Source organism: Phalacrocorax aristotelis, chromosome 1 (assembly GCF_949628215.1).
Source record: "Phalacrocorax aristotelis chromosome 1, bGulAri2.1, whole genome shotgun sequence".
NCBI classification, from domain to species: domain Eukaryota; kingdom Metazoa; phylum Chordata; class Aves; order Suliformes; family Phalacrocoracidae; genus Phalacrocorax; species Phalacrocorax aristotelis.
The window spans coordinates 194049909-194076228 of record NC_134276.1 but is presented as its reverse complement, the minus strand read 5'-3'; the positions used below and the strand labels follow the sequence as shown (position 1 = coordinate 194076228).

General features: G+C 39.0%; 1 protein-coding gene across 1 annotated transcript; it reads left to right on the top strand.

Annotated features, from left to right (window-relative positions):
• Positions 1-686: 686 nt before the first annotated feature.
• On the top strand, positions 687-25930 carry SLC13A1 (solute carrier family 13 member 1). Its single transcript, XM_075081184.1, has 16 exons — positions 687-891; positions 1548-1681; positions 3508-3636; positions 4353-4489; positions 8452-8639; positions 9242-9299; positions 9389-9458; positions 9962-10125; positions 14648-14767; positions 15976-16074; positions 16164-16265; positions 22611-22714; positions 23593-23702; positions 24367-24528; positions 25455-25592; positions 25694-25930. The coding sequence occupies exons 2-16, from the start codon at positions 1583-1585 to the stop codon at positions 25835-25837; spliced, it is 1824 nt and encodes a 607-aa protein (XP_074937285.1). The 5' UTR covers positions 687-891; positions 1548-1582; the 3' UTR covers positions 25838-25930.
• Positions 25931-26320: the final 390 nt, after the last annotated feature.

Genomic DNA, 26320 nt, shown 5'->3' with positions numbered 1-26320 from the left:
GGCCCACCGAGCTACAGATAGCTCACCCTTACACTCCCAGGTCCACCTGAGCTACTTCAGTTTTGACAGCCTTGTCTACCTGTTCATTGTTTCAATGTTCTTCAGTGGCACGGCTTTTGGGCACATAAGCATCTACATGACATACCTTCAGAGCCATGTTTTCTACCCAGGCAGCGATGTCCTGCCACAATGCAGCAGCCCAGATGGGTTTATTCTTGTGCTGCTGCAGCCACCCCCTTATGGCATTAACCACCATCCAGGAGCCAGTACAGAGACAGACTACTTGCCACTTTTCTTGTTCAGCAATCTCTAGAGCTTCTTGGACGGTTTTCACTTCTCAAAATTCATTTGACTCACCTTTTCCTTCAGTGGCTTCAATGATATGTCGTGTGGGACTCCAAGCAGCAGCTTTCCACTTCCAATGGTTTCCTATCATATGACAGGATCCATAAGTAAATAAAGCATAATGTATTTCATCTGATAACTCATTATATTGTGGTGTCTCTTGGACATAATCCACCTCCTCAGGCATTGGTCCAAAATCTCTGCCTTCTGGCCAGTCCAACTCTTCCAGGATTCCTGGTGGTTGGGTTCCCCAGTTGAGCTCATTGCACAATCAGTGCTACCCACTTACTCCATGTAGCGTTGATTGCATGATTTGTAAAGGTGATGTTTCCTCTCAACAGCCAGTGTAGCACCAGCAATCGCAGTGCCAAGAGGAAATATGCTTCTGTACCAACGACTTATGAAGCAGCTCAAGCCCCCTTATATGCTACTAGTATCTCTTTTTCAGTTGGGGGGTAGTGGGCTTCTGATCCTCGATCCTCCCAGCTCCAAAACCATGATGATCAGCCTTGGGTTTCTCCTGATGTTTTCTGCCAGAGGCTCCAGGTGAGACCGTGTTCCCCAGCTGCAGTGTAGAGTACATTTTGCACAGCAGGTCCTGTCTGGTCAGGCCCAAGAGCTACCACATGAGCTATTTCCTGCTTGATATGCTCCCTTGAATGCCACCTCCCTTCTCCTCCTTCCTCTTAGCTTCTGTTGCTGAGCAGACGTCATATGGTATGGAATATCCCTTTGGTCAGTTGGGGTCAGCTGTCCTGGCTGTGTCCTCTCCCAAGATCTTGCCCACACCCAGCCTACTGGTGAGGGGGGAATGGTGGAAAGACAGCCTTGATGCTGTGGAGTGCTGCTCAGCAGTAGCCACAACACTGGTGTGTTATGAACACCTTTCTAGCTACCAATACAAACCACAGCACTACGAAGGCTGCTGTGGAGAAAATTAACTCCACCTCAGCCAGACCCAATACAATTTGTTATGAGGAAGGGCAGGGAGAGAAAGTCATGAGGAGGCTGACATCTAGCCTTGGTTTATGATGAACACTTATCTTATCAACCTACTGTTAATAAACTCACTAAAACAATAAAGAGCAAGATTTAATTTTAACTTGGTTTACTGGCGTGCTTTAGCAATGGCTAAAGGTGATAGCTTGGAAAAATATTAATCAGAGTCAGCTATTTAAAGTCAGATCTATTTTTTTTGGCAGTTTCTGCAGGAAAGTTCATCTCCCAGCCATCAACCATGAAGATTCTTAGCTACCTCCTGGTTTACCGAAGGTTCCTGCTCATTGTCCTCACCCCACTGCTTTTACTTCCACTTCCACTTATCATCAAAACCAAAGTAAGTGACCTGCTTCGAGATGTAATTATTTTGCACCTGTATGTCAATCCTGAGATTCCCAGATCTTTTCAGAATCATAGAATGGTTTGGGTTGGAAGGGACCTTGAATAACTTTATGTTGTTTGCATTGTGGATTCTTTTTTTTTTTTTTTTTTGTCTTGGTCAACTCAGAGGAGTTGCATAGAAATATGGAGGAGACAACAGCTTTAATATAAGATTCTGTGCTGGTTACATGAAATTCTGAATTAAGTGTTTGTTTTCTTGTTCAGGAAATGTTTTTCTCATTTAACATCATCTAGACTACCTCGAAAATCCTGTCCTTACTGTTCATTTTGGCCACTTTTAAACAACTGTGTATGATTGACAATGGAGATGAAGTGTCAGAAAGACAGCTGCAATTACCTTTTTATTTGATGATGGATTTTGTTAAGATCATCATATATTGTGTTGTCTGATAGCAAATGACTGGAATCAAGGATCTGAGAAATTCCCTTTGGTTCCTAAATAAAGCAAAGGTTATGACAGGACACCCTAATTTTAATTTACTTGAAATAAATTCTTCTGACATTCAATAAATCTTGTAACAACTCCAGGCTAATGAAACAGCTATCTAAAAATTTTGTTAGTGGTTCTATTTGGTTACAGCTCTAATGTCAGCAGAATGAAATGGAATTCTCCTGTGATGTATTATACAGGATGTATTATACATTATACAATACATGAAAGTCCAGTTCAGAAGTCCTTGCACCACACAGTGGTTACAGAGTAATGTGCTTCACATTGTCTCACATCACAGTTTCAGTATCGCAGTTTCCTCTCTGTGAGGAAATTAATGAGAAATTCTTAATGCAGTAGGACTTAAGCGAGATGAACATTTGCTAGTGTGTGATAAATTAATTGACACTATCAAATTTTTTCATACATAACACGAGCTTCCCCTGAAAAATAAATGCTAGCCATAGCTGACTGACTTGGATTTAACATTGTTGGTTTCCAGGCAGAGGTTCCCAGAGCCATTTCATCAAGCTGTTTCTTCCCCAATACAAACCATCTCTGCTGTTGTTGAGTAGTTGCGTGCCCTAACCAGTGGCATTAAAAGATCTAAACCATTTTCCTGTAGAGCAAAAATATAAATCAAAACTACACAATAGAGGCTTCTAGCGTTCTAGAAGAAACTAGGATCTCTTCATCTCTGTATTTGTCTGTGGCAGCATTTTACAGGCAACACTGAAGTAAATTCTCCTGAAAAAATCCTGGTTTCCAAGAGTTTAATTAAAAGGCACTCACTAAAATTACAAGTCTTAAAAACAGCTGTTCTTGTCCGTCTTGCACAATGCTTTTTACATTAGATGATATCCTTGCCTTATTGATGCTGATGACAAAACTTCATTGATTAGAGGGGAGACAAAATTTGACCTATTATTGACTGTGACTACTCCTAGGGGTTTAAAGGTTTGCTTGCAGCTGCAGAATGTTTGTGATTTGTGTTAATTCATGGTCTGAGAATGAGGCAGAATGACCTATATGATTAATTGTCCTTGAAGGAAAAGGCAGCTGACTTTTTTCCCACCTTTCATAAGTGGTAGAATTTAAGCAATTTTACTATCTTTTAGAAAAAAAATCTTTAAAATTAATTTACAGACTATGTTTCATATCTTAATAAGATTGTCAACAACAGACAATAAGTACCCCAAATTCAGGTCCGTTTACCCATACTTGTTCCAGGTGGGGGGAATCTCTTTACTGACATAGCTGGACTTTTTGCAATTGTGATTTTTCTCATGGATGATCCACTCATATTTTTGTTGGTGCCTTTTGTATTCTAGGAAGCAGAATGTGCATACACGTTGTTTGTAGTTGCGATCTTCTGGCTCACAGAAGCTTTGCCTCTGGCTGTTTCAGCTTTGCTCCCTGCCTTTATGTTCCCATTGTTTGGTATAATGGAATCCAAGGAGGTAACCCTTTTTTTCCCTCTCTATCTTATTAGGGATTTCAATGATAAAATCTCAAAAGAAAGAAGCACGTAATGTTGAAACCTGATAGGCTGTTCCATGGATTTACTGAGTGCCAATCACAGTAGGACCACCTCAAGACGTGCATACATGCTTTGACCTCAGGGAATTGTTCATATTTCTTTAATTTTTTTTTTTCTAGACTGTGATTCAGTGCTTAGGTACCAGTCGATGGGAAAATGCGAGACAGATATAAAATATCCTTAATGTTACAGAAGTGAGATGACACACTAAAGAGCCCATGTGCAAAATGCTGAGTATACATCTACATGTCAAAGAGAGGACACAACAGATTGTCATGTTGCATGTTTAATGTTGCTCATTTACCTGTTGGATAGATGAATAAAATAATAAAAGCAGCATTTCATTGGTGATTTGGTTCGTATGTGAGATGTGACTGATGGTCTTAGGTTGTTAATATCGTAAGCCTTATTTTTCATTTTGTTTTAACACTATGCACTTTAGTGCGGTTACTCTTGCATCATTTGGTTAAATGAAATTAACAGTTTCAATTAAATGAACAGTCTAAACTTAAGCCAAAAACATTTCTCAATATTTATTTCCATATATACCCTTACCAAAATTGTTTTCATTACACTGATAATACCAAAAAGAAAGTTACCATTTAGTTAACAAAATATTTTTTGTTGTTACTTCAGGTGGCATCTGCTTATTTTAAAGACTTTCATCTGCTGCTGATTGGAGTAATTTGTTTGGCAACATCAATAGAAAAATGGAATTTTCACAAAAGAGTGGCTTTAAGAATGGTGATGCTGGTGGGTGTCAACCCTGCATGGTATGTGTTACACAATGTCTTGAAGAACAATAATACTTGCGGAAAGCTATGTATTCCAGCAATAATTGCCTACTGCTTTTTCTGTAGTAGAAATCCAGCCTTTCTCTTCTGCTGAAACAACGTAGGTATTTGAAATTATATGATTGATTTGTAGGTGACACTTTATTTTTTTTTTGCTGAAATCCTAATTGAAAGTTCCTTCCAGTGATTCTGTTCATAATAAGGATCCTTCTGAACAAAAATCTGATGAATTTGTGAATAATGCAAAGATGCTGTTTCTTAATGGTGGTAGTACATCACATACCTGATGCCTACAACTGAAAACCTGTGCTACGCTTATCATTAACTTGTAATTCAATATCATTTGCAAAATTCTAGACACTTCCCAAAAATACAAGAAGAGTTCAAATACACAGTGAGGAAAAAAGCAATAAAATTAAAGATGTAGTGGGAAAGGAAAAACACATTAAGCACAATGTCTTTATTATGTTTTTTGTCTACCTATGCAGAAAATATCAAAAGAATAGGAAGTTCCCCAGCTGGATGAGGTGATGAGGGAAATGAAATCACAAACTCTCTACTTACTTACTATGAGCATATATTTTATGAAGTGAAAACTCTTTTCTTTGCTTGTTTTACAAACTTGCAGAAAAGTCCTAGGCCCACAGATTCATCTGTCAGCACACAAGTAAGGTGGCAGATAAGATCTGTAAAGTGAGTCTGGCTTCCCAGAATACACGATGCTTATGACTCCTTGTCAGGAAGCAGACAGTGACAGGAAGTAGATGTCAGAAAAATAGAAACTCCAGGTCTAAAAAAATGAGATGCCTGTTAGATCTAACTAATAAAACCCCATGGAAATGCTGGATTATTTCTATTCCTCAGTGATTTGTCTGTCCTAATTTCAAATGTCACACATATTTTGATTTTTTCTGCATCTTTTGACAGCTGATAGCTTTCTATTTTTGACAAAATGCTTCTTATGTTCTTGTTCAACTGCCTCCCTTTAACTTTAGCTATATTCTTGAGCTATGCTGTTTTAGTTATTTCAAATTCTCTTTTTTGATCACTCACCTTTTGGCTGAAATCTTGCAAGGGACAACACAAGTGGATGGCATACTGTGCTAATCTGAACACTGCGGGGGAACTTGCTGTGGACATAGAAACCCCAGCCAGCTGCTGAGGATACCTAGAGCAACTCCATAGACAGCTTTGTAACCCTGAGGAAACAGTATCCCTCATAGCTCTCTGAGCACTATCGCATATCCTGATCATGACAAAAGGATGATAAGATTATGATAAGATGATCTGTGAAGGAGAGGATCCTCCCACCTCTCAGCATCTGCCGCTCCCTAGCTGTGCCCACTGCAAAATGATGCATGCTGTTCGCTGTGTACGGCCCTCCTCCGCTACACGGAGTCCCCAGCCAGCCTGTGCACATTGGAGCCTCATCCGGCCCAAGGCAGAGATATCATTGTAGGAGGTTTCTGCGTCAGAGAGCATGGGGGATGCAGCAGTGGAAGGAGAATAGCAGGAGTCTTCTGGATTCTGCATTCTGCATTTTTATGGAGAAACTGGCTTGTAACAGAAATGGTGTGGCCAGCAGGAGTAGGGAAGTGATTGTCCCCCTGTGCTCGGCACTGGTGAGGCTGCACCTCAAATACTGTGTTCAGTTTTGGGTCCCTCACTATAGGAGAGACATTGAGTTGCTGGAGCATGTCCAAAGAAAGGCAACAAAGCTGGTGAAAGGTCTGGAGAACAAGTCTTATGAGGAGGGGCTGAGGGAGCTGGGGTTGTTTAGTCTGGAGAAGAGGAGGCTGAGGGGAGACCTTATCGCTCTCTACAACTACCCGAAAGGAGGTTGTAGTGAGGTGGGTGTTGGTCTCTTCTCCCAAGTAACTAGTGATGGGATGAGAGGAAATGGCCTCAAGTTGCATCAGAGGAGGTTTACTTTGGATATTAGGAAAACTTTCTTCACCAAAAGGGTTGTCAAGCAACAGGCTGCCCAGGGCTACTATCCCTGGAGGTATTTAAAAGACATGTGGATGTGGCACTTAGGGACATGGTTTAGTGGTTGACATGGCAGTGCTAGGTTAATGGTTGGACTTGATGATCTTAAGGGTCTTTTCCAACCTAAATGATTCTATGGTTCTATGAGTCCCTAAAGGCCTCCCATCATTTGAGCTATGCAGTATGGTCTGCAGACTATCAGGGAAAGGTGAATAAGTCTATGCAATCTGCAAGTACTAGAATGAGTAATAAAACATTGATTGTGCATTTCATAGCAAAGAGTGACTTTACAGTTGAATATAAATGGAGTTATCATCCAAGATTCCATGCAGAATACTTTTTAACAACACCAGAGGGAGAATAATGCAGAAAAACTGGAGCTGAACAGGTTAGGATATATTTTATTATTTTTAAAATCAATTTTAGAATTACTCATTAGAGTACACCACATGGTACTAAATGGTCACCTGATCATCAGTCCATCAAATGCTGGAAATTTATGATTAACAGTTTTGAAACCTGTTACTTAATTTGCCTTGGTTTTAAATCCTCTTGCAAGTTGTATTAAAATTATATTTCTCTACAATTAATTCTCTCTACTGAATTCATATTCAGTGTGCTTAGCCTGACCAGTATTTTCTGCATAAAACTTTCTCCTGAAAACACAATCCTTCCCCAACTTCCATCTGAGAAGCTAATAATAAACTGTGTAACCTTAATGGGTTTTCTACTTCTCATGACAATTTGTGTTGAATCAGGTCTACCACTTGCAGGTCTGCAGATCATTTCATCATTATGCAATTAAAAGTGCACAAAGAAAAGACAATGTGCCCCTGTTAAAAAAAAAAATCAAGTCTGAAATGTTGCTATTAGCTGAAACGAAAGGCTATGAGAGGCATTTTGAATGTTTTTTTTATGTAATAAATTGTTGCTTATACTATTTTTGGTATAAAATCTTGTCTTGGTGTGCTGGGAAATCCTTACAGTTTTTGTGAAGTTTTTGATCAAGGCTAGGCAGAGACCTTTACAAATTGCACAAATGACTTGTCAGAAAACGCTGCAGCAAAACAGTCCTTCCGCTCACAGTTGTTCTCTTGCTGTGATGACGTGGCAGGTGTTTAATGACACTGCCAACACCTTAGGACAGGAATTCCAGAGGACTATTCTCATTTGCAACTCCAAGCGATGCATTAAAAATTACAATGTGGCCTGTATTCTAAGTTTACTGTCCAACTTCACCAGCTATGACATGGAATATTTTATTTTTTTAGTGTAAAACTCGAGTGTCTCCAGTCACTGGTGCAATTCAGGGCATTGCATCAGTGCAATCAGGAATTGAGATGCAATTCCTATTTGTAGTAAACCTAGCATAAGCTGTGCCAAGACCAGGATAAGACATTGTAAAGACCTTCACTTTCCCATTTAATATCAAATGTGATGTTTATTGAAGCACAAATAATCCCTACACCTGTCTTGGGGCTCTGATTAAGAGCTAAGTTAAGTACCACTTATTGAATTGTTCGTATTTCTAGTATTTCTTCCTATAACACCTGGACTGATATCTAAAGGACCTACAGGCTAGGTGATAAGTCCAGGGTTTGTACAATATGAGATTTATAGCATTAACAGTAAAGCCATTTTAACTTGTGACATGCATGGTGGTCTTTCTTCAAAGATGATTCAAATACAGTATAATTCTGTAAATAGGCATTATTGCTTCTCTTTCAATTTATAATATATTTGATCCTTTAACTCTAAAATACGATAATTTCAGTGTCCTTGATCAAGAAATTTTCAAATCATAAATCTTCTCAGAGGTCAGCCACAAGCTTTAAATTTTCAGTGTTTCCTACATTCAAGCTTTCTGCTGAAAACACTTTCCATTTATGTTAAATAGAGTGGTGCTAGGAGGTGTTGCTGTAGCATCCACAGACTCTTCTTTCCTGTTCCAGGCTTACACTGGGTTTCATGGTTAGCTGTGCTTTCTTGTCAATGTGGCTCAGCAACACCTCTGCTACTGCCATGGTGATGCCAATTGTAGAGGCTGTAGCTCAGCAGATCATCAGAGCTGAAGCAGAAGTTGATGCGCTGGAGATGTCTTGCTCTAACGGCTCCGTAAACCCGGCACTGGAGCTGGACGGTAGGCATGCGGTGCAGTTTGTGTCTTTGCCCACCCTCACTCTGCAGCAGAGTAAATGCCATATAAAATAAAGTTGAATGGCTAGGGAATTACTAGCATGGTTGCACGCTTAATTGCGAGACTTCTCTTGGATTACTGTGCATGAGGTCTCTCGTGTTCACAAAGATTATTTAAATCTGAACAGGTGCAGAATATGGCAGTTATGTGAGAGGAGGGGAGAAGAGGAGAGGCTGGCTTGTTCAGCCTAGTAAAATGTCTGAAAAGAAATATAACTACAGGCTATTAATACAGTAAGGGTTAAACTTTAGCCAGAAAACAGAGCTCTTTAAGCTCTAGGGTAGTGTTGGGAGAACAAATTAATCTAAACTGGTTACATTCACAGTTGGATTGTAAATTAGAAAGATTTCTCATTAGAAGATTCAGATTCTGGGGAATAGGAGTCGAGAAGGAGTAGAACACAACTCAGCTGTTTTTAAGATTGGCACTTGTAAATGTATTCATGGGATGATGTGGAGTGATTGCATGGAATGGGATGTGCTTATGAAGCCTTTCCAGTTTTGCTCCCTTAAATACTTAGCTGTCTTCGCATCAATGTCTTACAGAAAATACAGGAGAATGTGAAAGCAGTGACTGCAAAAAGAACGAAAAACAAGTTAATGGGTAATAGTGATTCATTTACTAAAATCTGTCCTAAGAATTCATCTAAATGGAATATCTGCTTATTACAATACCTACTTTTGTTTTTCCAGACATTGTGACAACAATGTGTGTAGTACCGTGTGCACAATTGAAAAGGAAAATGAAAAAGAAAAGAAACAGGTACTTAAGGTGTCTTTTTATTATGCAGGCAATGTGTGTAACTTAGTTTTAACCTAAATCACACTTCTGTGCAACACCTAACACGGCACAGCCAGCAATGAAGCTAGTTTCATGTAAATAAGAGATATATTTATAGATATACATATAGGTACAGTTTGCTTATGTAGTTATTTCATTATTGTTTTTGTGCTCCCAGTGTGTGTTACACAAGTTAAACCAACCTCATCAGAGTACAAACTCTATATAACAGGTGTGTATATACATCAGGATGTATAAAGGAAGCTCTTGTGTAAAGACTGAGACCACTCAGGAAAAGGACTTTGACTCTCCCTTCTTTTCCCTTGCGTGAATAATTGTAGTATCACTAACAGCAAACCAAACCATGCTGCATACAGCTATATTGCCAGCAAGTTGTGTGGCTCTTCTGGAGCATCCTTAAATCCTATTTTTGTGCATGGTGATGTGCCCTTCTTATATATTAATTGGTGTATATTCTTTCTAAGCAGAACCTACCACATGCTGAAACAGGGAGAAAAAGCAGAGAGGACAAATACAGTGGGATTTTCAAAGTGATGAGCTTATGTGTTGCTTATTCTGCTACCATTGGAGGGCTGACCACAATTACAGGAACATCGACTAATCTGATTTTTGCTGAGCACTTCAATACGTAAGCGACTATCTTAAATTATTTGTATTCTTCTTAATCCAGAATTTTAACTATTCTTTCTTAAGAACTCACATGGCTCCCCAAAAATGCATTAGAAACCTTACCCTTTGATTTGATATTACTTGTTTCTATTACTTTCTTTGTGTTATTTTTTGTTAAAAAGATGAAAATGAATTGCATGGTTGTATTCGTCTTACACCAGGAAAGGCTATAAGTGATCATCCAACACATGCAACCGATGACCATTCTTTGGTTAAGTAGTACTTTACTCTTTGAATAGCTCCGTGGGAAAAGATGGGATTATCTGAGGAGGAAGACACTATTCAGCATGAATATGACAGACACTATCTGACCTTAGAGGACTGTTATTCATTTCTAAGTACAGCAGTAGCTAAGTTCGGTTCTGCTTAGCAAAGAGCTTCAGGAGACTTTAAGGAGGTTATGCTTAGTGCATTTTTGAAATGAAGATTTTAGGTCTGTTAATCAAAGAAAAAGGAAGTAATTTCAAACCAGCCTGAAACTTTGCATTCAGCCTTTGTTTTGAGGTTATTAAAAACATTCCTTAATATTCTTTTTATTTTCTAAATAGAACTACTGTGAAAAGAAAATTGGCAGATTTAATTCCAAAGCTTTTGAAAAATCAATAGTTCTTGCTGAACTTTTTTTCCTTCTGCAAACTACTCATTGCCAGAAATATTCCTGCTCTAATTTTAAAACAGAACAAAATAAAGCACAATCCTTTTATTACCCTCTGCCCACTATCCACACAGCAACATGGTGAAAGTTCAGTTATTGATAGTTTTTCTTCCAACCTGTGTTCCATGAATAGATGAAATTTGGCTTCAACATGCTGCTAAAGAGAAGTTGTACAGTCTGTAAATCAGCCTGTGCTAAGAGAATAGTAACAGTGGATACAGTATGGAAGTTCTGAGAGTACCTGTTATTGGGGCCGAAGAACTACACAGGGCAGACTATGGCATTATAAGTCATTCAGACTTAAACTCTTAGACATATAAGCATTTCTGGTTCAAGCAGGCTTCACACTCAGGAGCCTTGAAGAATCCAAGATTGATTACTAGGGGTAAGACCTGTTCTTGTTCATTTCCCTGAAGTTGTAGGAAACTTGAAGAAAACTGGCTTGCAGCTGGTTTTTCAGTTTGTCTTAGCTGTTAACAATCTTTTCAAGAATGCACAAGCAGATTGTTGTTCTCTCCCTGGGTCTTCACCCTCTGCTAGGAGCATGGGCAGTACATGGAGCACTGCACATGTGATCCAGTTTTATACCCCACCAGGATTTTGTCTAATCTTTACCCAACCACTGAGCCTAATCCTTAACTTAAGATGAAACTACCACCTAACTGTGCAAATATTTTTATCTCTAACTGTCTTGCTCCCCTTCTCCTTAGAGGTCTTGTTTGTATTTATGCCCTGTCTGAAGTGGGAATTTACCTGTTAGCATGATTTGGATGCATTTGCAGTCTACCTTCATGTACCATAAGCATCTGAAGTACAATAATTCAGCAAAAGAGCTGTACATACGGTGTATTCCTGGGTTTTCCACTCAGTGACAAAACACTTAAAATGGCACTGTGAAATTAGTTATTCCTGATATCTTCCCAATTTCACTATTAAATAAGTTGGAATTAGTGTTTACAGTTCTCTCCTTTTCATTTGTCATATGAAGAGGAAACCGGTATACCTGTGTTATACCTGCGTGTTGCTGGGAATCCTCACCCTGCTGTTGGTTTAGGACATGCAATATCCTGTGTTCCACAGGGCAGAAGCACGCAGTGGAAACCTTGATGCAGTGCTAAGCATCCCTGCCAGTGAGACCAACTTCCATAAGGGCTCCCTTTCAAGACAGATTTGCTACTGATCCTCTCAGGGTCACTCTATTAATTCTTTAATTGTATACAAAGAGACACTACAATGCAGCATCTAAAATATATCCATCTGAAAAAAAAAAAAAAAAGAAAAATAAGTATTGACTAACCCACCAAGAAGTTGTGTGACCAGCTAGCAGGCTAAGCATTAGTCTGCTCACCACTGCCCATAGGATACCCAGAAGCCTTTACTGGCCAAGAAGGCATCAGTGAGGATGAGATGGGTTGGTCCTCAGTGCTCCTGAAACAGATCCTCAGTGATGCTGGGTCCCTTTCTTCTGACTCCATATGTTTTTCCTTTAGTATATTATGCCTTTCTGTATTGGTATTTTTCCTCTTTAATCCTTCAGGCTGCTGCCAATCTCCTTGTTATCCCACATCTGCAGTTCCACCTGTCTAATCTTACATAGCTCTGCTGTAGAGACTTTCTCAAAGCTCTTTCCCACATGAAGCAGTTTCTTCAGCACTGCAAGCCAAGGTTCACAACTGGGCCATATTAGAGCAGGGCTGTGGATCCTAGGAGCACAGGCAGCTCCCCCCCCGGGTGAAGGGAAGGTTGTGGAGAGATCAGAGGGATAAAGGGTTACCAGACAACAGTGTGTCAGGGAGAAAACTGAGTTCTTCTATGCTTGAGGAAGAGTAAATCCTATGATGAAACCTTTGGTTCTCCAGTCAGGCTCACTGACAGGTTACTCAATTTCCTGAATCCTGTTCTGGTAATTGACTTTGACCTTCCAACACGAGGAATCAAACTTTGCCAACATTATATTATTTTCAACTTAAGCAATGTTATAAAAGTCATAAAAGGAATAATCTTATCTGGATTTGTTCTATGAACCAAATTTGTTGGCATTTGTAGTGTTTGCCTGCATAGAGTTTATTGTTATTGGCACTGAATCACTGTAAAATGAGGATTGTTAAAATCAATCATACTTTTTCATTTTCCAAAGAGAATAGGTCTAGAAAATAAATAGTTCAGTGTGTATTGCCCATCCTTGCCTCAGGCAAGACCCATAGCAGATAATCCAACAATAGCAGATAATCCACCCAGCACTATAAAATAGATGATTTTTAAAATAATTTAAATTAATTGATCATCCAGTCTACCCAAGGAGTATTTGCTCTGGAGATGAAGAATGCCTAACTTTAATATTAAGATTACTAGAAATACTTACATATATATTCAGCCCTGCACAAACTTACTGCGAAACCTGACCACAATAAATTAACATTTGATACTGGAATTGACTCTTTCAAGTGCTTCTTCTGTTGCTTAGTAAGGAATTATCACACATAATTCAGGAAAGATCATAAACATTTTAGCAAGTGATGAAATGCAGATGCCAGTTTTTCCCTATCTTGGAATTCATAGATTCAAAGATCGATGAGGCCAATCATGTAATAAAAGTTGAACACCCATGTAATCAGTAAATTATCTATACTAGCACAATGCTTTTTCTTGTTCCATTTTCACTATCTCATCACTATGTACTGTTGCAATTTAGAGCATCACATCAAGAAACGGGTAGGACTTTTGGTTCAGTCCCTGCTGGCATTTTAATTGCAATATATGTAAGCATCACACTAAATACAGATCAGTCCTACAATTTGCACAATACTTGAGAAAGCATTTATAATAAGCATTTATTGCCTCAAAGACCTATGTATCCATCAGATTTACTTTTCTTCTAGCAAGGTCTGAAATACAAAAGATTGGCTTATAATTGGAAATGGTCATTACAGTCTCTGTCTGGACACTGTTATTTCCCTCCATCTGATTTTTGCATCAAGGAGGAAGGCTGTTCAAGGAGACTAGAATTTTCTCACTTTTAGCATTAAAAGCTCTCTCAGTAGAGCTGGAGGAGCTCAAAGAAAGAATAACTTCTGTTCATAAAGTAAATTGGAAAACAGGATTCATTTACCTGGCCTTTTTGCCTGTCTGGCATCTATCTCATTCAACAATAAATTCATTTCTTTCAGAAAACCAAAGCCCATTTTTCCTTTTCTTAAATGCACATGACAGGAAGAGCTCTGGTTGAATGGCCCACATCTGTAAACAGTAGATTAAGACAACCTCAAAGAGATAAGGTGACTGCAGAGACAATCCACTTAACAAATGAACATTCCTGCCTTTCCTGGTAATCAATAATAATAATTTTGGTTCCAATCAGTTTTGAATCCCTTATGGAACTTTAAACAATACAAGTCTCAATGTTGTCTCTACTGTTGTCTTTGAAGTTCATTGGAGCTTGCTCATTGTTAATTTTTTCTTGTGCTAAAATCTCCTCTCAAAGAACTGCTTTTCTTCAAGTTCTGTTTCTCTGTAGGCCTAATGGTCCTTAATGCTGTGAGTGGCCCCTCCTTGCTTACTGAACTCAGGTTAGACACACCTAGATTGGTGTCAGATCCCCAGACCTGTTGCTGATCCAGTGCTCAAATAACTGGCACAGATAGTGTCTGTAGTGGTCATGATGATCAGGAACAGGACAGGAAAGTAAGGGAAGAGGACGCTGGAGGCCACCTCATGCTGAAGTCAGCTGCCAGCCAGAGCCAGTTTCTTGCAGCAGGGCTTTCTGGTACTTTCACAACTCTTCATTCCTTTGCAAAGCTCAGCTGAACAGTTTTTTACTTTCATCCAGACGTTACCCAGATTGCCAGTGCATCAACTTTGGATCCTGGTTTATCCTTTCCATCCCTATCACAGTTATTATTCTGCTGCTCTCCTGGGTCTGGCTCCAGTGGCTTTTCCTTGGGTTTGAGTAAGTAAATGTTGTAATCAATAAAACTAAAGGTTGATGATATAAGAGATACTTTGTACCAGGAGTAAATATTGCGTCCAAGTTTAACAGGCTCAATGTAAGATAAAGTAGCAATAAGATAATGAAGCAACACTGATTTTGCATCCTTGATTAGTATGGTTGAGTCTCTGGATGGTACAAGAATGTTCTAAAATAAGGATCCTTGACTACTCAGCACAAAGTGAAAAGTCCATATCACAAATGATGATACCCGCTCCTTTAGAATATGCAGACATCATCATTAAATGGTGCACGTGTGCAAGACAGAAGAATACTGAAAATTTTTACATTTTGGTCTAAGACTGGAAGATTTATAGTTAGGATTTTGCCCTTCTCTGGAGTCAGGGATTGGCTTGAATATTTGAGCAATATCTGTTTTATAAACTGGATAACTATATTTGTAAATGTGAAGTAAAAAACTCCCCCTTTTCCAAAATCTATATGCAGTGGTATGGTGGAACGTTTTTCCCCTCAGAGCTTGTGCTTTTAAGGTTTTGGAGAGGACAATACTTCTTTGGGCTGATTCTTCAAAGCCTTGTTCTCCATAACTTCACTAACCTCTGCAAAGATAACAACGGGGACACCAGTCTTCCACAATTACGTAGCTATGTGTGGTGCAAGACATGAAGAGTGAGACTGTCTACTCTTAAGTAGACTTAAAATCATCCACGCTTACCACACCATATACGAACTTATTGTTTCATTTTCCTTTATTGTTTTGATAATGTTCTTTTCAATACTGTGTAAGGGTCTTATCCAAGAATGAAAATCTAGCTTGCACCAAATAGTCTGCTGATCAGTATGCAGGCTACTCATGCGATGCAAACTTTTTCAATACAAAGTAAAGCAAAGTCAGAGATGACATTCATTAAATGGCCAGGTCATGTATTTGGCTGTTTCAATTAGTTCCCATTATTTCGTCCTTCCTGGGCAAATGAGCTAGTCAATAACAGGACACATTTTGTTGCTGCCTCTGTCAATCTCCCGTTGGACTTTGTCAATTAATTCCAATATGCTCAGTTTGGTGTACAATAATTAAATGGGAGATACTGCATTGTAAAGTGAAAATTTTACTTTTGTAAAGTGCTATTGGTAACTGGAAAGGATGGAGTTTTTTTTTCTGTGTACACTGTTAATTCATTGTTCAATATTGCTGATTTACATTCCAGTTTCAAAAACATGTTCAAGTGTGGCAAGAAGAAAACAGCTAGAGAAGAGGCCTCAGCACAGGTGGTTCAGGAGGAGTACAAGAAGCTTGGACCAATAAGGTACACCAAACTATAAATCTGCAAACACGAGCAAGTAAATCCAAGTGTGAATTCAGGAAAATGTATAACCCATTCTGTTTCTGTTATAGCTACCCAGAAATTGTTACACTTATCCTATTCATTCTAATGACTCTGCTGTGGTTCACCAGAGATCCTGGCTTCATCCCAGGATGGTCTTCACTTTTCCCAAAGTAAGTAATCTTTTTGATACACCAACAAGAACTTTACTGTGTCTTAACTACATACCTTCTTTTCTTCTCAATTAAAAAAAAAATAAAATACTTTCAATACTTCTGAAATATTCCAGGCTGAAGTTGTTGAAAAACCTTTTTAGTGTACACAGAATAGGTAAACACCAGCAATTTCATAGACCTATATGTGCAATATCTGAAATGTGCTAAACCTATTACATGATAAAATTAAGTGCCTCCTTAGAGGGATTATGCCAAGTTTTTCATCTTGATCCAGTGAGGGAGAATGCATAAAGATTGATGTTACAGTATCCTACTTCCTCATCAAACCTACAATTTCAAGAATAAATCTTTGGTTAGAATTTTTTGATCCACTGCCCTTAGTGACAGCCATACTTGTATGCGTACCGGCCAACATCCCCTGCTTTTACAGCTCTAATTAATTATAAAATGACCATCTGTTCATACATAACTCGCTCAATGTCACAGTTCAACTAACCACCAAAAAGCCAGGAACTATTACATTTTTTTTCCCTTTCTGCTGCAGCTTGGTTTTCAGTCCCTTCCCCAGGGTCACCTAGAGTTTATTCCCTAAGAAACCAGTTACTCTTGCAAGTAATTACTCTTGTAATTACTGTAATTTCAGTTCTGTTCTGTGCTAAAGGTCTGAGTTTTGCTCTGAAGTACTAAGAAGTAGTTGAAGGATTGGGAGGAGCAGGGCTTTGTGCTCTTTAGGCCCTTCTGGATTTAACATTTGCTACTGGATGGGTCAACGGTCAGTGCTAGACTTGGATGGTAATTTTTCATTTTGTTTTCCTGTGTGTCTGTCATAAATGACATGAGAACGTGCATCCATCGTGCCTCCTCTCTTTAAATATACTCCCACCATTCATACACGCATGCACCCATGCACTAGTGCTCTGTCAGAAAGTCTGGTAGGGGATATTACAACAAATAACTGTGGCCCTTTAAAGATTTAAAGTGAAAATCAAAATTATTTTCTGTAAAAAATAGCATTAAATAATGCAATAAAAACTAAGATTATTTTAAAACTATTTTTTCATTATCCAAAAAACTACAAAAGAACTTTTTTTCCCCTTATAACAACAGCAGAGCAGATGATCATTGTCTCACATGAAACACTATATTCTTGAAGGGGTTTTGGAGTGTTGACCTAATCAAGCAATCAGCCAGCTAAGCAATCAGGCTAGCTTTGTTTCTCATTCTTCTCCATACTAACATTCAATGCTCATTGAGCACTGTTTAACAAGATACATCTGATACTGAAAAAGAGATGTTATAAACAACCTTTCAGATTTGGGATTTATGGTTCAAATGGATTATTTCAGTCCAGAGATCCTATCTGAAGTTGTCTGTTTACTGTTGTCTGAGGATTTTGTTCACTGGCAGGGAAAAGCAGAATATTCTCATAATAAGTGTAGTTACCTTATTCTTATAATAAGGTTCTGCACAGGGATGTTACTTTGTGGATGCCTGCTACTGTTTTCCTTGGAGGGAAATGCAAGCACGTGTTATGTCACATTAGGCTGAATCATGTTTTAATTTGGGTGAGGTAACCTGAAGAGAAACAAAGTTTGTGTTACTGCCTAACAAAACCTTTAAGGGGAAAGAAAGCATTTCTTACTATTTAGACCTTGCCTATTTCTAGATAGCTTTAATTTATCAGTCAATTGCATTAATTGCCATAAACCCAGGCAATTGGGTTTTTACTTTTCTGAGCATCAGAAGACTTCTTAGCCAAGATACATGAGTGGGGCAAAGAGCCAGCACAGGTACAGCTAGGAGTAGTAGTGAGCCATCTTCTTTAAAGAAAACAGAGAAGCAAACAGGAAAAGGACTTTTGTTCTGTCAATGGTTACATCGCACACATCACCACGATGTCCAAGAGGCTTCTAGCAGTGCATGAACTGTGGCTTATATCTCTTCTCACATGTTGCCTATAGCCTCTGCTACAAAATTGTTCATTGTTTTGGATTAAAGTATACTGATAGGCATGTGCACAGCTTCCTTAAATTTATGTTACAGGAGACAACTGTGAGGAAATATTCTCTGCCCTTAGAAACCTAATTTCTCATCAGAAACCTCATAGTACTTGCTTTGCACAGAACCTTATCCCACAGTCTCAAGCCAGCCTCGGGGAAGTTCTGTCACCTGCACGGATGATCTTTGTCCTTAGGAAAAGCTGCAATGTCAGAACTATAAGTAACCTTGAGGCTCTCTATGGCCAGTGAGTAGGTCCTATTAGGTGTGATTCACCACACCAGACAGGACTGTCAGTTCATTTGTTCTAACGTGTTTAAGATCAGAAGAGCTACGAGATGATCTCCAGAGGTCTCTTCCAACCCCTACCATTCTGTGACTCTGTGATCCTGTGTTCAGCCTGGTATAGTTTTATTTTACTAGAACGTGAACTGTCAGAAAGCAACCAGGCTTGATTTCAGGGTAGCAAAATGCAGGTTCCTCAGATTTTGGAATTTACCACTTTCCTTGGTAGTCTGTTTTGGGGGATAGTCATCTCTGTTGCCAAACTAAACATGACAAACTCATACCTCGTTTTCTGTCTGAAGATAGCTTCCAGCCATCTGGTTTTGTCTTTCCCTGCTGCATTAAAAACTTTTCTGTGATAGGTATTTTAAGGATATAAGTATCTGGTTTAATTAATTTACATTATAAGCTTTGTTTTGACAAACTAAATGGAACGTTCAAAGTTTTGCTTCAAGAAACAAATCCCCGTCACTCTCACCAGCCATGCTCATGTTCTCAGCCCCTTGTGTGCATACTCACAAGTTACTGAATACTCCTTTAAAATAAAAACACTGATTTTTTTTAAATCCCAGCAGAAATATTGGTATCTAATGATGATACCTCCCCACTTTTTAAGGGCTACTTTTTGAAATGTCAGACAATTTTTAACCCATGTATGTGCTGTATCAGTATTGGGTAGAGCTCATTTTTAAGCAGCATTATCAGATGTCTTTCAAATATACATTACCTTTACCAGTTAATTTTTCTTAAGAAAATTTTGTAAATCTCTTAAAGACTGATCCTTTATTGTCCTGCCGTGTGCCCCTGTTATCTCCCTCCGGAGGCAGCAGCAGGATGTTTTAATGAATGTTGCGTAACACTACAAAGAGCAGCACAGGGTAAAAAATGCCTGTTTCCTCCCCATCTGTTGACAGCACAGGATTACACTTCATTTTTGCTACAACAGTTTCCTTCCATGTCCTGGCCTGATTCCAGGCTGTAGGGTATTAGCTTCAATTAGAGCAGTTTCAAATTGGTCTTTGGCCAGGACTTTATGAATCTTATAAGAAACAGAAAGTTCAACACTGGGCTGCAGTTGGTTATAGCTGATGTATGCAAGGTGGTCGTCCCTCAAGCTTCCTCAGACTATTGCTTGAGTATATTTTTCCTTTTTTTCTGCATAGTTTATTCCTTTCCTTACTGCCAATACAAGGCCACTATGTGCTTTTGCCCACATTCCTGCTCTATGCAATGGTCTTATTTGGAGTCATTGTGAGAACTCCTTAATCAACAGCTTTTTTGCTTCCTTATAGGACAATCAGGTTAGCAGTTGCAGATTATTTATATGTATAATCAATAGGCATATTAATTGTGGAATGCAGATTACAAGCAGGTAAATGTTATATATGTAATTGTATTACTGCTTGGATAAATGGTCTTTCAAAAATGTTTATCTCAAAATTTGATAATGATTAAAAAGCTTCTGTTCGGAATGGTGCCTTGTTATTCATAACAGTTCTACTAATGGTAGGATGCTCTGTGTGTCCCAAGCAGGTTTTTTGAGAGCAGTGTTTTTGCGTCAGGAATACTAACTTTTTGTGAGCAAAAAATTACACCACCGTAGTTCAACAAGGGGACGTGCAAAGTCCTGCCTTGGGGAGGAACAACCCCAGGCACTGGTACAGGCTGGAGGCCAACCAGCTGGAAAGCACCTTTGCAGAAAACGACCTGGGAGTCCTGGAGGGCCCCAAGTTGAACTTGCGCCAACGGTGTGCCCTTGCTGAAAAAAAAAAAAAGAAAAGGGTTAATGGTATCCAGGGTTGCATTAGAGTGTTGCCAGCAGGTCGAGGGAGGTGATCCTTCCCCTCCACTCAGCACTGGTGAGGCCACACCTGGAGTGCTGCATCCAGTTCTGGGCTCCTCAGTACAAGACGTGGAGAGAGTCACTGGAGAGAGTCCAACAAAGGGCCACAAGGATGAGGAAAGGTCTGGAGCATCTCTCCTATGTGGAAAGGCTGAGAGAGCTGGGACTGTTCAGCCTGGAGAAGGGAAGGCTGTGAGGGCATCTTGTCAATGTTTAAAAATACCAGGGAGGGGGCAAAGATGACAGAGCCAGGCTCTTCTCAGTGGTGCCCAGTGACAGTACAAGAGGCACAAACTGAACATAGGGGGTTCCTCCTGAACATCAGGAAACCCTTTTTTCCCGTGAGGGTGACCGAGTACTGGCACAGGTCACCCAGAGAGGCTGTGGAATCTCCATCCTTGGCGATATACAAAAGCCATCTGCACATGGTCCTGGGCAACTGCTCTGGGTGACTCTGCTTGAGCAGGGTGGTGTTGGACCAGGAGACCTCCAGAGGTCCCTTCCAACCATAACAATTCTGTAAAGAAGCGGCTGCGTAGAAGAAAGTGGCAGCATGAATTGTTTCTGTATCTAAAGCTTGCCTTCAAAACTCCTAGCAAGTCTTAAAAGAGTACAGGATAGGTTCCTAGAGGAAGAGATTTTCTGCTCTTTAGACCCAGTGCACCTGGTCCTAGGCTAAAGGTGATATATAAGCAGAACCCTCTACCTTAAGAAACTATAACAAAATAATAACTTGCTTTTTGAAAGTGTTTTCTGTGCTAACAGACAACAGGAAGAAGGAGACAGAATATATTAGAGAACCACTTCAACTTCTATGGCAGCTTCATTTTGTAAAATTGTTAGCTAAAACTATGCTGGTTGTGGCGTCAGTGTGCTATGCACATTAAGGGTTTTTTAATCTTACCTAACACTGTTGTTGAAGCAAAGGAATCTACCAGATTATACAACTGCAAAACGTAACTGGGAGAAGACTTTTCCCTTTCAGTGAAAAGCCCTTGTTTAATATAAAACCTTAAGTTGCTGGGACAACCTGCTAGGAAGTTTGGCTTGGACCTACTGTAGCTGCATATGCAGAAAAGCATATGGTGTGAGGCTGAGAGGACAAATATATTGGTATATTGGTTCAGGGAAAACTTACAGAGGAACTTATAGAGAATAGAAAAAAAATAATAGCAAAGGTTAAGAAAATGCTGGGTTTAACTTTCTTCAACAAAATTCTTATTCATTTGAATGACCATCTTTACTGAAATAAGACGGACTGGGATATGTCACCACCTAACAGTGTGTAACAGAATCAGATGGATGTGTTAAAACAGCCTTAGACCTCAGTTTTTTATTTCACCTGATCTTGGGGCTACTCTGTACCAGTGAGAAGAATATTGGATCAGTTTAAGAAACACTAGTGCAAGCAGTTCTCAGGCACTGGAAATGGTAAAAATAAACATGGCCCTCGTGTATATGACCCTAGTAGTAGCATCCATAGGAGGATGATAATAAAGATCTGCTGCCTTCTCTTAGCTACAAAAGCATCATCTTTTGTGGGTATGCACAGTGCTCTTAAGGCCTTTTGGACTGAATCTATTACCAAGCATTTTAAAGTTATTAAATTTATCATTGAACTGTGAAAATTAGTTGTTTAAGCATCAGCTATTCCTAGACATTCCCCTCCCCCAGCTTATTTGTGTGTGACAAAATAGCGCAAGCTTACTCAAGATGCTTATTTATGAATTTAGAGGGCTTGCATCTAATATTTCTACAGATGTGGTGAATTGATGTTGGCTGGCTGCGAGATGCCCACCCAGCCACTCTCTCAGTGCCCCTCTTTAACTGGGCAGAGGAGAAAATAAAGTCAAAAAGCTCATGGGTTGAGATAAAGACACCAAGATCCCTTACCGTCACAGGCAAAACAGACTTGATTTGGGGAAAATTAATTTAATTTAATCCAATTAAAAATAGAGCTGGATGGCAAGAAAAAAAGACAAAAACTAAAACATCTTTCCTCCACCCTCTTTCTTTCCAGGCCCAACTTCACTCCTTCATTCCTGACTCCTCTACCTCTTTCCACCACACCAAGCGATGTGAGGGGTGGGGAATGGGGATTGTGGTCAGTCCATAACAGCTCCTTTCTGCCACTCCATCCTCCTTCTCACTCTTTTCCCCTGCTTCTCCTGACTACATATATTTATGTGGTTTTTTTCTTGTTAAATTCTCCTTAGGTATAAAGGCTATGCTACAGATTCAACAACCGCCTTAGTGATAGGAATCCTGTTTTTTATTATTCCAGCAAAAACGTTTTCTAGGACTTCAAATGGAGAAAACAGTTGAGTATATTTTGATGTGGATTGTATTACAATGAGTTATCTAAGATGCAACCATAAATATAAGTTATTGCACTTGTTAGAGGAATGTTGTTAAATACTAATGTTACAAGCTTAATACAGTATAATATCTTACTGGGTTATAAAGCATTCCTGGCCTGGAAGTCAGTGCCCACAGCTAATGCTCTGCACGTCCCTGCTACCTGCAGCCCACTGCCGCCAATGGAAGCCACCTTTCCATTGACTGCAATTGGCTTTGAATGGGACAGCATGGGGCAGGGTTGGGTTTATTTTTTGAAAATGATATGCTAATTTGAGGTACTCTATAAAATTCAACACAGTAAATGAGTCCATTCTCGTTTAATTTTTCCCTTTCAAAATGGAATTTACCCTGTTTAAAGCATACCTCCGGCTTGTCCTCTTTATGCATTCAATTCTGCCACTGAAATCAATGAGATACGGGGGTTCACAGAGAATGCAAAATCAGAACATAAATGAGTCTAAGTGAAACAGTATTTTCTCAGCAATCTGTCTGAATAGTGCAGTTTTATTGAGTAAATTAAACTCATTGATATCCCATAGCTATCTTCCACAGAGGGAAGGAGGGGAGAGGGGCCAGTACTCTGCTGGTGGAAACTGTTGTAGCTCTATTGTCTTCAGGCTGCGACAATTTTCACCAGTTTCACCAGTTAAGGATCTGTCCCAGAAAGTGCAAGTTGTTCACGTCAAAGATTTTCTTCCTGTTATAATGATGAGATTTTGCCTTTTAATATTTCCCAAGTACTTCCTCAGAGAGATTATTTCAAGATGTTTTTCAATATGTTTTTAAATGTTGGTGGGGGTTTGGGTTTGGTTTTTTTTTTAATTTTTTTTTCTCTAGCTGTTTTTGGTTACACTCCACTGATTACTTGGAAGGAATTTCAGTCATGCATGCCCTGGGAAATAGCTATTCTTGTTGGTGGCGGGTTTGCACTGGCAGACGGCTGTGAGGTAATGCAATTTATAGAAGATACTGAACAATTAACATGACCCACATCAGGAGCAAATCAGACATGCAGTGAATTCACAGTTATTCCCTCATTTTAGCAAGCTATTCTGTAGCAATATTGAACATGAAAATGTGACGAATATTCAAGATATTTAGAAAGCAGGGCTGCAAAAAAAAGTTTACTTTGTCTTCAAAGGCTATGCACAATGATGACTACTGTTTGTTATTTAATTTGAACCTGGTGGTGGTAGTTGTGTGGACACACTGTTTCCAAAGCCTTAGGGTTAATATCCCGTGTCACTGGGGTACCTCCCACACAGAGCCCTGCTGGCTACTCCAGTAAATTGAGCAGGTTTGGGCCCAAACGGTGGTTATTAAGCCTGATTTATGCAAATTACAATTTTCTGATTATGACTCCTCCAAACACCTCAGAGGTGCACGTATGTATAAATGGAATGTAGTTTGTATGCGTTCCTATAGGACACCATTGAATTAGAAAAATGTGCTTAAAAATATGTAGGAATATGGAAAATATTTCAGATTTTTTCTCTTTTACACAAATACTTCACAATTAGCAGATGAGTAAATTCCTGTTCTATACCATTTATTAAATTTTCTTTTCAGTAATTTGTGAATCATATTCATGTTGTCATATTCCTTATGCAGGTTTCAAAACTTTCTGAGTGGGTAGCAAGTAAATTGACCCCTCTAGGATCATTACCGTTGTGGCTGATTATCCTGATATCATGCCTTATTGTCACTTCAGTAACAGAAGTGGCCAGCAATCCAGCAACCATTACAATATTTTTGCCTATACTATCACCTTTGGTGAGTATAACACAGGTTGTTTGTAATCAGAAACTGCTCTATCATCCATGTAATAATACAGCTGCTCAAAGGAGTAATTTTTTAAAGTCTCCATAAACTACTTCACGTAATTTTTTGCTGTTCTGTGTTGTGCATTGGGTACTTGGTTATTTTGAGGCTTTCTTATAAGATATGCTGAACATTCAGTAAAATTATGTAAAAGTTCAATAGTCAAAAATCAACGCTGTTATTCCTATTTGCAAATAGTCAAAGCGCTTAAAAAGGACAGCTCTCTTAGTGTTTCTTCAGGACCACATCTTCAGCAAAAAGGGTTAACACTGCAATTTTCAAGCTGTCACCGAAGAGGAAAGGGCTAATAGATGTGCTTTATATGTAACTCTCATTTCTTCTCTCCTTAGCTGAATTGTGTCCTTTCTTCTCATCATTATCAAAACGCCATTCTTTCTTCTTCAAATATTACTGATCATTTTCTAGTCTGCAGATTTTTCTCTTGGCCAGCCTAGATACATACTGATGCCCTTTCCCTCTCTTAAAAAGAAACCTCAGTCCTCACTTCATTGAATCTCTCCTATTTATTGTACACAAAGTCAACTTTAACGACTTTCTTGCAGTCTTTTGCTTTTAGTGCTTGTGCAGTGCCCACACTATTTGCAATAGTCTTATTTTATGCACTCAACTACAATTAGAAACACCAGGTGTGAATTTAAAGTTCAGTAGCTATTCTGTATTAGAATCACCTTTTCTCCTCTGAAGCATTCGCACATATAACCTTAAAAATTAGTTATCAGAAAAGGTTATTTCTCACTGTTTAAACTGGCAGTTATGTTCACAGTTCACTTGTGTTAATATAATGAATTTGTATTTATGTATTTCATTTTACAAATGTGTCCCTTGACAGCTGTTCTTTCTCTCTTATTTTATGATAGGCTGAAGCCATTCATGTGAACCCACTTTTCATCTTGATACCTGCTACTTTTTGTACTTCCTTTGCATTCCTGCTTCCTGTAGCCAACCCAGCCAATGCCATTGTATTTTCGTATGGTCATTTAGCTGTTACGGACATGGTGAGTTTTAAGCAAAACTCCCTAAAGGGGATTTTTAGCTTTTTAAAAATGTTCTTCAGTATCTTGATGTGAGTTTCTCCTTTCTTTTTCTTCTCCTTTAGGTGAAAGCTGGTTTGGGCATTAACATCATTGGAGTTGCTGTAGTTATGCTTGCAATTATGACATGGATAGTGCCTATATTCGATCTCTACACTTACCCAAGTTGGGCACCAATCATTCCTTCTACAAATAGCACTGGGGTGTAAAAAACAAAATAATCCTGGGGATTGGTTTGGATTGGTTTTGTTTCTTTTCTTTTCCACTGACATGTGGTGAATCACTTAAAATGCTTTTTGTCACCACAATAATAGGGATCCACATTACAGTAAAAACCATATTTCACTGTCCCAGAGACTGATGATCCAGTCTGAGAGTCTAATCAGGAAGAGTGCTACACTTTCTAAATATCATAAATTTAGACCAAGTTTCTGATCTAGTTCAGCCCGTCTGAATTTTTATATGTTCATGTTATGAAGGAAAACATTAATGTGCATAGCCATTATCACTGGCAGTTTGCCCCCATTCTCAGGGTAGTGGAATATTGAGATTCAGCTTTTATTATTTCAAATACTTTTCTTAATATTGCTTTTATTATATCTGGGGTTTGTCCAAGAACATACTGTTTTTCTGTTTTCTAGATTCAAACACTGTTTGAAATGGTGTTGATCACAAGCAAAAGATCAGGCAGG

Bases quoted from the DNA above. Each gene is read 5' to 3' on its own strand.
- SLC13A1 (XM_075081184.1), top strand. From the start codon at position 1,583: ATGAAGATTCTTAGCTACCTCCTGGTTTACCGAAGGTTCCTGCTCATT. The intron at 4,490-8,451 runs GTATGTGTTACA...TTCCTGTTCCAG, and splicing joins GTGGGTGTCAACCCTGCATG to GCTTACACTGGGTTTCATGG. The intron at 9,300-9,388 runs GTAATAGTGATT...TTGTTTTTCCAG, and splicing joins AACGAAAAACAAGTTAATGG to ACATTGTGACAACAATGTGT.